Source organism: Phocoena sinus, chromosome 1 (genome assembly GCF_008692025.1).
Source record: "Phocoena sinus isolate mPhoSin1 chromosome 1, mPhoSin1.pri, whole genome shotgun sequence".
NCBI lineage: Eukaryota > Metazoa > Chordata > Mammalia > Artiodactyla > Phocoenidae > Phocoena > Phocoena sinus.
The window spans coordinates 22242765-22257103 of record NC_045763.1 but is presented as its reverse complement, the minus strand read 5'-3'; the positions used below and the strand labels follow the sequence as shown (position 1 = coordinate 22257103).

The 14339-nt window shown below is 45.7% G+C and overlaps 1 protein-coding gene across 1 annotated transcript; it reads right to left on the bottom strand.

Moving 5' to 3' along the window:
• Nucleotides 1–11232: 11232 nt before the first annotated feature.
• On the bottom strand, nt 11233–13313 carry ATP5IF1 (ATP synthase inhibitory factor subunit 1). The gene is made up of 3 exons (XM_032650498.1): nt 13152–13313; nt 12966–13057; nt 11233–11500 (listed from the first exon to the last, which is right to left on the bottom strand). Exons 1-3 carry the CDS (start codon nt 13236–13238, stop codon nt 11356–11358), a joined length of 324 nt encoding a protein of 107 aa, XP_032506389.1. The 5' UTR covers nt 13239–13313; the 3' UTR covers nt 11233–11355.
• Between the last annotated feature and the right edge of the window lie 1026 nt (nt 13314–14339).

The following is a 14339-nucleotide window of genomic DNA, read 5'->3' as shown; positions in this document are numbered from 1 at the left end:
AACTGTGTCTCTCTATCCCCCACTAGCGTGTAGTAAGTCCTCAGGAAATACTTTTGAATTAATGAATATGAGTTGCTCTCCTTTGTAGAATGACCCTTTATAACCTTCAAGGAAGCGACTAAATCATTCCCAAGGCTTCACTTACAAAGTTAGTGAATTTGTGAAAAGCAAGAGATACTGATACTCTCAATTGGATGAGATTTTGTGACCCAAACTCCTTGGAAAGAAAGCTCAGAAGGGACACAGATACTACCATTTACTGAGCTCCAACAACAGCCCAGGATACATCTGTTATCTCATGTAACTCTCACCACAATCTCATGAAGTAGGCATTATGGCCCATTTGACAGATGAGGTTACTGAAGCTAAAGAGGTGTGTTGACAAAGTTCAGACGGCTTAGTAATATGTTGAGTAAGGATTCAAACCTAGTCAGGGATGACTCCAAAGCAGAAATTCCACTGTACCACTAATGAGAGAAAGACCTGAATATGTAAGAAGCAGGCTGGCACAGGGAACTGATGCATAAAGCAGAATTCCAATATATTAATTGGGAGTGAGAAACATAATTGTCAAGTGGCCTATAATTGATGGGGCAGTACATCCCTCTTTACAGGACAGCCTCCATGAAAAGCCAAATTATCATCTGAAGGTGGCTAGGGCAGTTGGAATCTGAGCAAAAGGAGCCAGTGAAAAGATGAATCCCTGAACTAACTCCACTCAGAGCAAAACTGCTGGTTAGGGCTCCGGCTTCTTCCCTCTCTCTTTCATTCACTAAACATTTATTGACCATCTAGTGTGTACCAGGCACTGTGTTGGGCTCTGGAAGTCCAGCGGTGAAACTTTCAGCCCAGGAGGACATGGCCAGGTGACACTGTGTGGGTTTGTTCCTCCCCTCCCCCATGCCTTGTATTTTTGGCTCGGAAAGATCCACCTCCTGTTGCCATACGCTCCACTCTTGCATCAGCTGTGTTGAGGCCACTGATTGGCCAAAGCTCTTTTTATTCCTCAATCCCATTCCAGTCCTGAAGATACATCTAGGTTGGATTTGAAATGTTTCTGAGGTTTCTTTAGCTTCAGACCTTCTCGCAGATTTTAACCCTAATGGGATTCTCATCTGTTCTGTATTTATTCTTCCTAAATTAATTTTCTAATCCCCAATTCTGGGATCACTTTACTAAAGTCGAATATTCTTGTACCCTGACCAGATCCGGGGCTTTGATTTATCAGTCCCGATGTAATTTTCTGAGTTCTTATTGTTTTGCCACGCGCTCCCCTCCCATCACAGAATTTAATTTCTGCCTTGGGGGAATTTCAGGAAAGAAACACAACTCCAGCTGGTTTATTTGATAAAACCAAAGCAGACTCAACCTCTGTGGCTCATTCATACATTCATTCATTTAATTACTCGTTAAGCAGGCATTTTGCTAGGTGCTGAGGGAGGTCCTTCTGGCTGACAGGTCCTGAGCTGTCAAGCTATACAACCAAAATTGAAACTGTACCCAGGAGTTGTGCATTAGGGGGCACAACAGCCACAGACTCTTGAAAACAGAGCCAACTCTCTCCTAAGAGCACTGCCCAGGAGTCAGGCAACTAGGGTGCTAGGTTTTAGCTATGTGACCCAAAGTGAATTTTTTTTCATCTCTAGGAATCTTTTTCCTCATTCGGAAAACAAAGGAATTGAAATTAGCTCCAGAGCCACTGTGGAAAGAACTGATGTTGGGCAATACATATAATTCAGGTTCATCGATTATATCCTGAGGACAGAAATCTTCAAAAAGATTTCAAAAATTCACCCCTCTTAATAAATAAAACAAAAAACCCGACGAGCTCCAGTTTGGTTTTGTCGGCTGTGAGCCCTCAGCGCACCCTGCAGGCAGGACTCTGCTATAGCTCAGAACGGGCTGGGGAAAAAGGTGGATTTTGCAGTTCACAGAATCGTCAGGTCCTGAAAAGAGGTCAGGAAACAGCTAGGTAAAGATTGTGTGGTTGCTGAGGGTTCCCCTGCTGCAACCAGGAACCAGACTCCCCAAAGACCCCCATCCCGAATACACATCCCCTTGTTTTGGCTTACTCTCATCTTACAGGCAGGAATCCTGGGGTCCAGAGAGAAGGCATTTGCCCAAGGTTCCCCAGGCAGTTGGCCACAGAGCAGTATTTACAACCTTGGGGTCCAGGCCCCCAGTCCAGGGCCACCTGCACCACAACAGACTGCGCCAGGAGTCTCACATTTCCAGAAAGAAGTGTTCTTGCTCTGGTGTTCTGCTCACCCTCTTTCCCCCTCTCCTCCAGGCCTAGAGGCTCCAGATATCCCATTCTCAGACAATCACCCTGAGGCCTGTCACTGGAGCAATGCCCCAGGACCTTGTCATCAACCTGTTCCACCTCTTCCTACCCTCAAAAGCCTTTCGTTACCCGCCACCCCCCCAAAAAAAAGTTGTACTTGGAAGCAGGATATCAGAGTTGAGGGTCCAATTCTTATACTTTATAGCTGTGTGAACCTAGGCAAGTCACTTCACCTTTCTGAACTTGCTTCCTGTTATGTAAAATGGGGCAATAACATTTACCTTCACAGGGACTATTGTGAGGATGAGAGTTGATACATACAAATCCCTTAACAAGGCTTGATGCAGGTTAAGTGTTCAGTAAACTGTAATTATCGTTTAAATTGTTACTGTTGTTCTTATTTTAAAGTACCTAGCTCAGTGACTGGTAGGTTGTTGGGTGTTCAAGAAAGGTGGTTATCACCATTAAATTAAAAAATTTGGATCAGGAAGCCTGGTATTTAGTGGGGACTGAATAAACGATGGTTAGTAATGTTGCTTTTTTGACCCAAGGGCGCCCAGTACGTTTGCAGCCTAAAAGCCTCCCCTTGGCAAAAGCAGCGGCACTTACTTCTTTTCGCTCAGCAACAGGCCCCTCTTATGAAAACCACGGCGGCCAATGAGCAGGAAGATGGGCGGGTTTATCTGGCAGCCAATAGCAGCCCGCAGCGGCACTCAGGCTAGGCCCAGGCTGGTTTCCAGGCTGGTTAGGGAAGCTAAACCCCCAGGCTGATTGCTGGGCGGGGGGTGTCTCCAAATTCTCCTCGCTCCGCTTATCAACCGGGCTCTGATTGGTAAGGACTGCGGCGGCCCGCCCCTCCCTCCGCCCGATACCGCCCCTCTGGGAGGGGGCGCGGACTACCCCATTCGCCTTCCATTTCTTTTTTCCCTCTTTCCTTTTCTTCTTTTAATGAACTTTTGGTTTTAGTTCATGTTTTTCCCTTCCAAATTATGTGACACACATTATTGCAGAAGATTGGAAAATACAGAAAAGTATAAAGAAACAAAAGAAATAACCCGAGAGCTTCCCTGGTGGCGCAGTGGTTGAGAGTCCGCCTGGCGATGCAGGGGATACCGGTTCGTGCCCCGGTCGGGGAAGGTCCCACATGCCGCGGAGCGGCTGGGCCCGTGGGCCATGACCGAACCTGCGCGTCCGGAGCCTGTGCTCCGCAACGAGAGAGGCTACGACAGTGAGAGGCCCGCGTATCGCAAACAAACAAACAAATAACCTGAAATGATATTCCTCCACCTCTCCTTTTCTTTCTTTTTTTTTTTTTTTGGTGGAACATAACGCAGCAAAGAAGCAGAAGGAGACAGCTCTACGTGCTCTGTTGTAGGTGCTCTACGTGTTCAATAGGTGCTCTACGTGAAATGAAAAGGTGTGCTGGATTTTATTATAAATATGCTTTAAAAATTTTTTTTTCTATTTCTTTAATTAATTATTTTTGGGGGCTGTGTTGGGTCTTCGTTGCTGCACGCGGGCTTTCTCTAGTTGCGGCGGGCGAGCGGGGGCTACTCTTCATTGCGATGCGCGGGCTTCTCATTGCGATGGCTTCTCTTGTTGTAGGGTCACGGGCTCTAGGGGCGCAGGCTTCAGTAGTTGCAGCACGCAGGCTCAGTAGTTGTGGCTTGTGGGCTCTAGAGCGCAGGCTCAGTAGTTGTGGCGCACGGGCTTAGTTGCTCTGCAGCATGTGAGATCTTCCTGGACCAGGGAACTAACCCGTGTCCCCTGCACTGGCAAGCGGATTCTTAACCAGTGTGCCAGCAGGGAAGCCCAGGTGTGCTGGATTTAATGTTAGGTTAAAACAAAGAAACAAAAAACCAAGTTGCACAGTGATACATTTAGAATGATGTCATAGATATGTTCGTGATTACACAGAGGCAACAAAAGTCTGGAAGGATGTGCAGTTTGCAACAAACTGTTAGGGTCCAGTTACCTCTGAGATAAAGGGATAATAGAGAGATTATAAGACTTCATACACTACACTTGTTTAATAATTGTTTAAAAGCCAAGATGTATTACGTTTGTAACTTAAAAAAAAAAGATCCTTTTGAAGAGCGGGGGGGTGGTGGGGGAAATCCCTTCGAAATTCTAATCCTACTACCAAGAGAGAATCAATGTTAACATGTTGGCTTTTATTTTTTGCGTATATTTATTTATTATATATAATATATTACTATTATATATTCTTTAACCTATGCTTATATTTACAGTATATAAATTATGTATGGTTGTGTAGCCTGCTTTTTCCACTTACTACATTTCGTGATAATTTTCAAAATATTAAATATTCCTTAATTTAAAAAAAATTCATAATAACGTGATTTTACTGATAGGTCATGTTGTTTTTAGTAATTTTTTAAAATAAATTTATTTATTTGCTTACTTATTTTTGGCTGTTGGGTCTTTATTGCTGCGCGCGGGCTTCCTTTAGTTGCGGCGAGCAGGGGCTACTTTTCGTTGCGGTGCACCGGCTTCTCATTGCGGTGGCTTCTCTTGTTGCAGAGCACCGGCTCTAGGCACGCGGGCTTCAGTAGTTGTGGCACGTGGGCTCAGTAGTTGTGGCTCACGGGCTCTAGAGTACAGGCTCAGTAGTTGTGGCGCACAGGCTTTGTTGCTCTGTGGCACGTGGGATCTTCCTGGACCAGGTCTCGAACCCGTGTCCCCTGCATTAGCAGGCGGATTCTCAACCACTGCACCACCAGGGAAGTCCCTCTGTTTTTTTTTAATTGAGGTAAAAGTGGTTTATAACATTATGTTTCATGCATACAACATTATAATTTGACTTCTGCATATACCATAGCATGCTCACCACCAAAAGTGTAGTTTCCATCTGCCACCATACAGTTGACCCCCTTTACCCATTTGTCCCTTCCCCCACCCTCCTTCCCCTCTGGTAACCACCAGTCTGTTCTCTATGTGTTTGTTTTGTTTGTTCATTTATTTCTGTTTTTTAATATTCCACATAGAAGTGAAATAATATGGTATTTGTCTTTCTCCATCTGACTTATTTCACTTAGCATAATGCCCTCAATGTCCACCCATGTTGTTGCAAGTAACAAGATTTCTCCTTTTTTTTTCTCCTTTTTTTATGGTATTCCATTGTATATTTATACAACATCTTTATCCATACATCCATTGACGGGCACTGAGGTTGTTTCCATATCTTGGCTATTGTAAACAATGCTGCAATAAACATAGAGGTGCATATATCTTTTCAAATAAGTGTCCTTAAACATTTCTTTCTTTCTTTCTTTCTTTCTTTTTTTTTGGACCACATTGCGGGGCTTGCGGGATCTGTTTCCTGACCAGGAGTTGAACCCGGGCCATGGCAGTGAGTGTGCGAAGCCCTAGCCACTGGACTGCCAAGGAATTCCCCTTAAACATAATTTTTAATGGTTGCAGAATGTTCATGTGTCATATAATTTGTTCATTAATACCTATTGCTGGACATTTTTCACTACTTTATATCAAAATGAGATAAAACTCTTACATACAAAATATTGCATTATATTCCTGATTAGTTCCCCAGGTTAAATTTCTAGAAGCAAATTCATGAGTCGAAGGCTATGAACAAATACATTTCTCTTGATGCTAATTCTAAAAACTTTTAGAAGTTTATTTCTGTGAATGTTATTGATGCCTTCCTTAGGCTGGGCTGCCATAACAAAATATCATAGACTGGGTAGCTTAAAAAACCGAAATTAATTTTGTCACAGTTCTGGAGCCTGGAAGTCCAAGATAAGGTGCCAGCATGTTCATGTACTGGGGAGAGCTCTCTTCCTGGCTTGCAAATGGCTGTCTTCTCCCTGTGTCCACAGATAGCAGAGACTGAGCAAGCAAGCTCTCTGGTGTCTCTTCTTATAAAGGCACTAATCCCATCCTGAGGGTCCCACTCTCAGGACCTCATCTAAAATCACAGAATGGGAGAAAAGTTTTGCGAATTATATATCTAGTATCCAGAGTATATAAGGAATTCTGGGGGCTACTCTGGTGGCGCAGTGGTTAAGAATCCGCCTGCCAATGCAGGGGACGTGGGTTCGAGCCTTGGTCCAGGAAGATCCCACATGCCACGGTTCAACTAAGCCTGTGTGCCACAACTACTGAGCCCGCGCTCTAGAGCCCGTGGGCCACAACTACTGAAGCCCGTGTGCCACAACTACTGAAGGCTGCGTGCCTAGAGCCTGTGCTCTGCAATAAGAGAAGCCACTGCAATGAGAAGCCCTCGCACCGCAACGAAGAGTAGCCCCCCTTCGCCGCAACTAGAGACAGCCCATGCACAGCAACGGAAGACCCAACACAGCCAATAAATAAATAAATAAGTAAAATTTATATAAAAAATAAATAAAGAATTCTGGAAACTGAACAACAAGAAGACAATCCAATTCAAAATAGGCAAAGGACTTGAATGGGTGTTTATTCAAAGAAGATATACAAACAGCCTATTGGCCAATATCATTAGTCATCAGGAAAATGCAAATCAAAACCACAATGAGCTACCACTTTTTTTTTTTTGCGGTACACGGGCCTCTCACTGTTGTGGCCTCTCCCGTTGCGGAGCACAGGCTCCTGACACGCAGGCTCAGCGGCCATGGCTCACAGGCCTAGCTGCTCTGCAGCATGTGGGATCTTCCCGGACCGGGGCACGAACCTGTGTCCCCTGCATCGGCAGGCGGACTCTCAATCACTGCACCACCAGGGAAGCCCAATGAGCTACCGCTTTACACACACTAGGATAGCTAGAGTCAAAAAGTCAGATATAACAAGCAGTAGTAGGGATGTGGACAAACTGGAACTCTGTACATTGCTGGTGGAGATGCAAAATACCACTGTGGATAAACAATTTGGCAGTTCCTCACTAAGTTAAACATAGAATTACCCTATGACCCAGCAATTTCACTCCTAGATATGTATCCAAAAGAATTGAAAACAAGTGTCCAAACAAATACTCATACAGGAATGTTTTTAGCAGCACTATTCATAACAGCCAAAAGGTGGAAACAAGCCAAATGTCTATCAATTGATGAATGGATAGTCAAAAGTGTGGTATATCCATACAATGGGATATTATTCTGCCATTTAAAAAATGGAGTGAAGGGGCTTCCCTGTGGCGCAGTGGTTGAGAGTCCGCCTGCCGATGCAGGGGACACGGGTTCGTGCCCCGGTCCGGGAGGATTCCACATGCCGCGGAGCGGCTGGGCCCGTGAGCCATGGCCGCTGAGCCTGCGCGTCCGGAGCCTGTGCTCCGCAACGGGAGAGGCCACAACAGTGAGAGGCCCGCGTACCGCAAAAAAATAAAAAAAAATAAAAGAAATAAAAAATGGAGTGAAGTACTAAAACATGCTACATGGATGAACCTTGAAAACCTTATTCTAAGTGAAAGAAGCTAGACACAAAATGTCACACATTGTATGATTCTATTTGCATGTGACATTCAGAACAGGCAAGTCAAGTCTATGGAAACAGAAATCAGACTAGCGGTTGCCAGGGGCTGGGTGGAGGGGTAAATGGAGAGTGACAGCTTAATGGGTATGGAATTTCCTTTTGGGGTGATGAAAGTGTCTCAAACTAAATAGAGGCAATGTTTGCACAACACTGTGAATATACTAAAGGCCACTGAATTTTACACTTTAAATGGATAATGATTCATTTTATGTTATGTGAATTTTACCTCAAGTTAATAAAAAGACTGATGAGCAAGGAGGTACCTGTGGCATCTGCTAATTGAGAGGTTGTGTCGGGTGGCACCAACATGTGAAGTGTTGGCGTACATCTCCTTGTACTTCTTTGTTCCTTTGCCTGCTCTGAAGCTTTTTGTTCCTTTCCAGTGTTTCCAATTCCTGCAAGTAGGATACAAGTGGTTTAGGAGTTTTCTGCTCTAATAAAGGACTGCACCTAGAAAGAAGAGGGAAAGGAGCAAAGGAGGGAGAGAGGCTGGAAAGAAGGAAGGAGGAAGGAAGGACTAAGAAATAGGAAACGGTGACTGATTCAGCTTACAAATGGCCAACTCAGCCCTGGGAAGATTCATAGAACTTACCACACTTCCTCCTCCTCCCTCATTGCTCCCTCCAGGCTCCAGATAGAAAGGCTGAAGTATTGTCAGTTCCCCAGCAACCAAGGGTCTCTCTCAATGCCAGGCTTCTTTGGATGCTGTCACTCAGTCTTTTTTTAAATTAATTTATTTTTGGCTGCATTGGGTCTCCGTTGCTGCGCGCAGGCTTTCTCTAGTTGCAGCGAACGGGGGCTACTCTTCCTTGCGGTGCGCAGGCTTCTCACTGCAGTGGCTTCTCTTGTTGCAGAGCACAGGCTCTAGGCACGCAGGCTTCAGTGGTTGTGGCATGCAGGCTCAGCAGTTGTGGCTCACGGGCTGCAGAGCTCAGGCTCAGTAGTTGTGGTGCACGGGCTTAGTTGCTGTGCGGCACGTGGGATCTTCCCAGACCAGGGATCGAACCCGTGTCCCCTGCATCGGCAGGTGGATTCTTAACCACTGAGCCACCAGGGAAGTCCCCTAAATATAGTTTTTTTTTTTTTTTTTTTTTTTTTTTTTGTGGTACTCAGGCCTCTCACTGTTGTGACCTCTCCCATTGCAGAGCACAGGCTCCAGACACACAGGCTCAGCGGCCATGGCTCACGGGCCCAGCCGCTCGGCGGCGGACTCTCAACCACTGCGCCACCAGGGAAGCCCTAAATATAGTTTTTAATGAATACGTTTCAGAAATCTGAAAATGGAATACATAGGACTCTCAACCACTGCGCCACCAGGGAAGCCCTAAATATAGTTTTTAATGAATACGTTTCAGAAATCTGAAAATGGAATACATAGGATATGCAGCAATGCATATTCAAGAATAGTGGAACAACCCAGGGTCGTCCCCAATTGTCCAGGCAAGCCCCACCACCCCCAACCTGTCCCACAGTGAGGAGGTAGCTAACAGGAAGCTGAACCGCTACACTGGAACTGCAACTCAAGACTGTGGGAGCAGGAGTTCTGAAGTAAAGTTCTTGCTCAGCACAAACCTGGTTGTGTGACCTTGAGAAAGTTATTCACTATTCCCTGCTTCTGTTACTTTGGTTATAAAATTAAGCTAATGGTATGAACCTATTTACCAGAAATATCATGAGATTTAATGAGCAAACAATTATAAAGTGCGTAGTTGTTGCTCATGGGCTCAGTAGTTGTGGTGCATGGGCTTAGTTGCTCCACGGCATGTGGGCTCTTCCCGGACCAGGGATTGAACCCATGTCCCCTGCATTGGCAGGCAGATTCTTAACCACTGCGCCACCAGGAAGTCTCAGTTTAAAAAAAAAAATTATTTAGGTTTCGCCGGGTCTTAGTTGCGGCATGCGGGATGTTCGCTGTGGCATGAGGACTCTTAGTTGCGGGATGCATATGGGATGTGTTCCCCGACCAAGGATTGAACCCAGGCCCCTGCACTGGGAGTGCAGAGTCTTACCCACTGGACCACCAGGAAGTCCCATAAAGCTCAGGTAGTCTTAAATTAGGCTGCTCCAAAAATTCATTTAACCTTTTTAAGAATTCAAACTCACGATTCCTCATTTTCACGTTAAAGTTCCAACTTTTTGCTTCAATCATCCTTAGACTGATTTTTATTTAAAATATAGGATAAGAGCAGATGGTACACTGCTATTGAGGAATCAACTCAGGAACATCATTCCCAATAAGCAAATTATTGATTGTAAGTCATGAAAACACTGTCATCTTCAAACTTAAGAGGTTGTTTTGTTTTGTTTTTGGCCACGTCGCTTGCGGGATCTTAGTTCCCCCATCAGGGATTGAACCTGGGCCCATGGCAGTGAAAGCAGGGAGTACTAACCACTAGACTGCCAGGGAATCGCCAAACTTAAGAGATTTTGTATGCCTTTCTTTGGTCACAAAAATGCAAAATGGAAGATATTACTTGTTCCTCAACCAATTTTTAAACTTTTCAAATTTTGTAGTGTTCTAAAATTTTAAAAAAGGTATATGACTTATTATAATCATTTCTTGCACTTCATCTTTGAGGTCATTTTGTTGCTGGCCACTAGAATCTCAGCACTCATACCTCAAGAGTACCATAAACTTTTCATCAGTAGCATCATGGACAAGTTTTGGAAACAGCCATTGTTTCTGGTCTGCAAGGGCAGGGTCAATGACTTATCCAAGCTGTTATCACTCAGTGGCCCTAAAGGCTTTTGTGTAATAGGGTCTTACAACAAAAGACTCATCACAATTCTGGGGCAAATGATCTACTGAACTGGAGAATTGAAAATGTCTTGCCAATGGCCCATAGGTCACTTGAAGTTTTGTTTTGTTTTTTGTCTGGACGAATTACACAAGTAGTTTGTATAATAATTTAGCTAAACAAGGCCTTAAAGTCTAATTTGAATCAAGAGCATACTCGGCAAAGCAAAATATAACCTAAGAAATAATTCTGATTCTGTGCTGTTAACAGATTTGATTAGGAGTCAAAACACCTGGATGCCAAGGCAACAAATGATTTCTAATTCCAGCCTTCTCAACCTGTGCAAGGATAATTAGAACAAGGATAACTAGTTCATATGAAGAGCAGTTTACTCCATTTTATAAATGCAAAATGGTGTGATTATTGATGGTGCCTTGAATTACACCTCTTTAAGCAATCACTCCTGTTTTCCAGGCTGCTCTTGACCTTACGCTTTGGATTGAGGTTTGCTCCTTAAGAAGCTTTCTCTGAACACCTCGACTAGTGTCCGACAGGGAAAGGGGCCTTTCCATGCTCCATGTCACATTGGTCCCCCCATGTTGCACAGCACTTATCACACTGTGCTTTGTCTCCAAGTTCCCTACTGCTGGTACCCTGTCTGATTCATTTTAGTGGTTCAGTAGTGTATCCCCCTACCCCTCTTCAGATAGAAGGCATTAGACACAGTTCACTGATGACAATTTATTATAATTTGTTGGAAGCACACAGATATTAATTAAACCAGAACTATGTCTGGTTTAAGAGAAGTGGGCAATAACAGGTAGCCATGCTATAGGGAACTGTGTGCACTTAATCATCATCATGTTTTAGTTTCTTGATTGACTGCTTGTGCCGCTCAATTTCTTTCTGCAGGTGCTCAATCTCCTTCATGTGATGAGAGATCTCGTTTTCATGGTGTTTCTTCAAGGCTGCCAGCTGTTCTTTAGCACGAGCTCTACAAGGACATAGTGGCTCTTGGTTTAATCCCAATCCTTCACCCCAAAGAGACCTCTAAGCATAATCTGAAATACCTAAGGCAAAGAACAGGAGTCCCAATCCCATGGGAGTCTGGCTGGTCATCCTCTTCTACCCTCTCAAGCCCCATATTAAGAATACTCCACCTTAAGGTGTATCATTTTTAGGAGATGACCAAAATGATTCCATCTTCCCGGTGCTAGTGCCTGAAATTCCACCGCTAATGATGGATTCCTTTCAGATTCAGTAGAAAACTCCAGAGAGGTATGACTTAAGTCCCTAACTGGGGGACTTTAATTAGAGGAACAACCCAGAGAACAGAATCCCTTTTGGGAGGAAAAAGAGCAAAAGGTGGGGGTGGGATATACGAAGGGGCATAGTTAAAGGACAAATATGTGTGTCCTATCCCAGTTAATCTAGGGCTTTCTTTACCTGAGAACTGCAAGACCCACTGTAAAGGCCAAAATGAAGTGGGGGGGGGGGAGAAAAGAAGCGGTCTCTTGCAGTACTTGGCAGTCCAAGTTTAGGCCTCAAGAAGGGATGATTCAAATGTTGGTTCGGCCACATATGGGCCTCTGTTTTCCATAACTGTACAATGCAGGAGGCCAATTAGATGATCTCTAAGGGCTGCACCTTGTCTCCCTGGTATGGCAGGTGCTATGGTGGTAATTCTTAAGAGTGAGCAAGAGAGGGTGGAAGAGAAAAGATAGGTCAAGGAGAAGCAGAAGCTAGATTAGTTCCATGCTGCTCCTGACTGTGGATAGAAGTCACTGTAAGATAACTCGAGGTTGGTAAACAGGATAGGTAGGCCCAGTCCACACCATACTCCTAAAAGCTGGGCTGGGTGGAGCAGGCCAAGTCTCCGAGGAGTGGGGGACAGGGTTCCAGCCATGAGCAGCTGCTACATGCTCTACGACCTACTCTCTCAGGCCAGTTGGAGAGGTGGGCGGGGGGGTGTCTAGAAATGGCTGAGAGGGTCTGAGGAGTCAGGGAATCCATCCACGCGGGGCTAGCAAAGCTGAGGCCTGGGGTGATGGGTGGGTGAGGGCCGAGGGAGTCAGGCTCAGGGTGTCTGCATGTATTGGAACCGTCGGATCTGGGAGGAATCTGGGGGGCGTTTGGCATGATGCGGGGTAAACTCCACGGGTGGGGATGGTAAATGATTCAGAAACAGATGAGCGGTGGTTGGCGAGTTCTGAAGACCCGCAGGTGGAAACGGCTTGGGTGTGGAGGCCTTGGGATTCGGCAGCGCACGGGAAGCGCCCTTACAGGTGGCGACAGTCGAGTCCTCAAGTGTTGGGTGTAACGGGTTCAGGGGCCGGGAGTTCTACTGGGGGATGGGGCGCCCCAGAACGCCAGGGAGGGATGGGTGGGGCGACTGACAGCTGAAGGACTGGAAGGCCGTGAGAGATATAGGGCTGGATTCGGGGTCCCGTGGGCCTCACCGAAAGTATCGCTCCTCTTCGGCCTGCTCTCTTTTTCCGAAGGCTCCACCGGCGTCCCGGACCGCGCCCGCACTGGAGCCGAGATTGTCTGCCTGCGGAAAGCGACGGGGGTATTGGTAAAGGTGAGGGCGGCAGAGAGGGGATCTGCGCTCAGGGCTGGGGCAACAGGCACCGCCGGCGGCGTACCGATTCCGAGCCGAAGCCCCGGCCCTGCATGGCCCAGACGCTCCACACGCCGAACCGCGTCCGCGCCGCCAATGCCGTGGCTGCCATTGCTGTCAGTGCAGCACCCCTCCAGTGACCGGAGGTGCAAGCTTCTTCGCAGGAGCTAACGGCGCTGCAGGCCAGGCCGCCAATCGTTTCGCTGGAGAGGCAGGATGAACCTGGGAGTAGCGAATCACGAGAGGGAGAGGCGGGGTTCCTGTAGTTTGCAGCGAATCCTGGCCTAGAGGCGGGCCTATTCTTAGCCAACCCCTAGCAAGGGCTCCAGGGTCAAAGGACTGGAGAAAAATAATGGAGGAGATAGAAAAGCTAGAACAGAGGGGCAGAAGTCAAGATTTCGGCTCTCGGGTCTATGAGAATTAGGCGTGACGTCCATCCCCACCTCACGATTCCAATCCTAAAGTTGTTTTTATTAAGCACCCAAAGGAAGCTTTCCCTTTCCTGGACTGTTAGCATCAATAAGATGGGTAATATGGGGGTGGGGGTGGGCGGCTATGTCCAGGATGCCCTGACTTAGTCATTTAGGGTTGGGAAAAAAAATTTTTTTAATGTATGTGTATATGGTCAATGTTCTTTTGTTGCACTGACATTTCACTCTCAAGTCTCAGCTTAAACGTCAGGTCAGAGAAAACTTCTCTGACCTCCTTCGTCATTCAATCATAGCCCCCTGTTTTGTTCTTGCACCTTTGAGCTTATGAAGTTATTAGGACCTTGATCAATCAAGTAGGCACTGAATTAATATTTGCAAAATGTATTGATATGTTATCAAATGGGCTTGATAACAGGACTTTTGGCAATGTGGTGCAATGAAGTGGAAAAGAGCATAGGCAGGAGTCTAGGGACGGCTTTGCCTTGACCTTCCTTAAGCCATCTAACAAACGTGAACAAGATAATAGTAGTTTATAGCCTTTGCCTAGGTCATTTTCTCCCTCTGGGCCCACTCTTTCTCCTTTAGTTGAGAGGGTTGGGCCAGATCTTATTCATGATTATAAAAATATCTTCTTTGCTTTCCATGAAATTGAACAGTTTTTATTGATCATCTTTTGGTTGGAAAAATACCAGCCCTGGTTTGTATGAGTTAAATGGGAGGAAATAGCTGGAGGGCATATTTTCAAGTGTTCATTTTAGAAAAGTTGGAAAAACACAAAAGCA

Bases quoted from the DNA above. Each gene is read 5' to 3' on its own strand.
- ATP5IF1 (XM_032650498.1), bottom strand. From the start codon at position 13,238: ATGGCAGCCACGGCATTGGCGGCGCGGACGCGGTTCGGCGTGTGGAGC. The intron at 13,058-13,151 runs GTACGCCGCCGG...CGCTTTCCGCAG, and splicing joins GGGGCTTCGGCTCGGAATCG to GCAGACAATCTCGGCTCCAG. The intron at 11,501-12,965 runs GTGAGGCCCACG...ATGTCCTTGTAG, and splicing joins GAAGAGGAGCGATACTTTCG to AGCTCGTGCTAAAGAACAGC.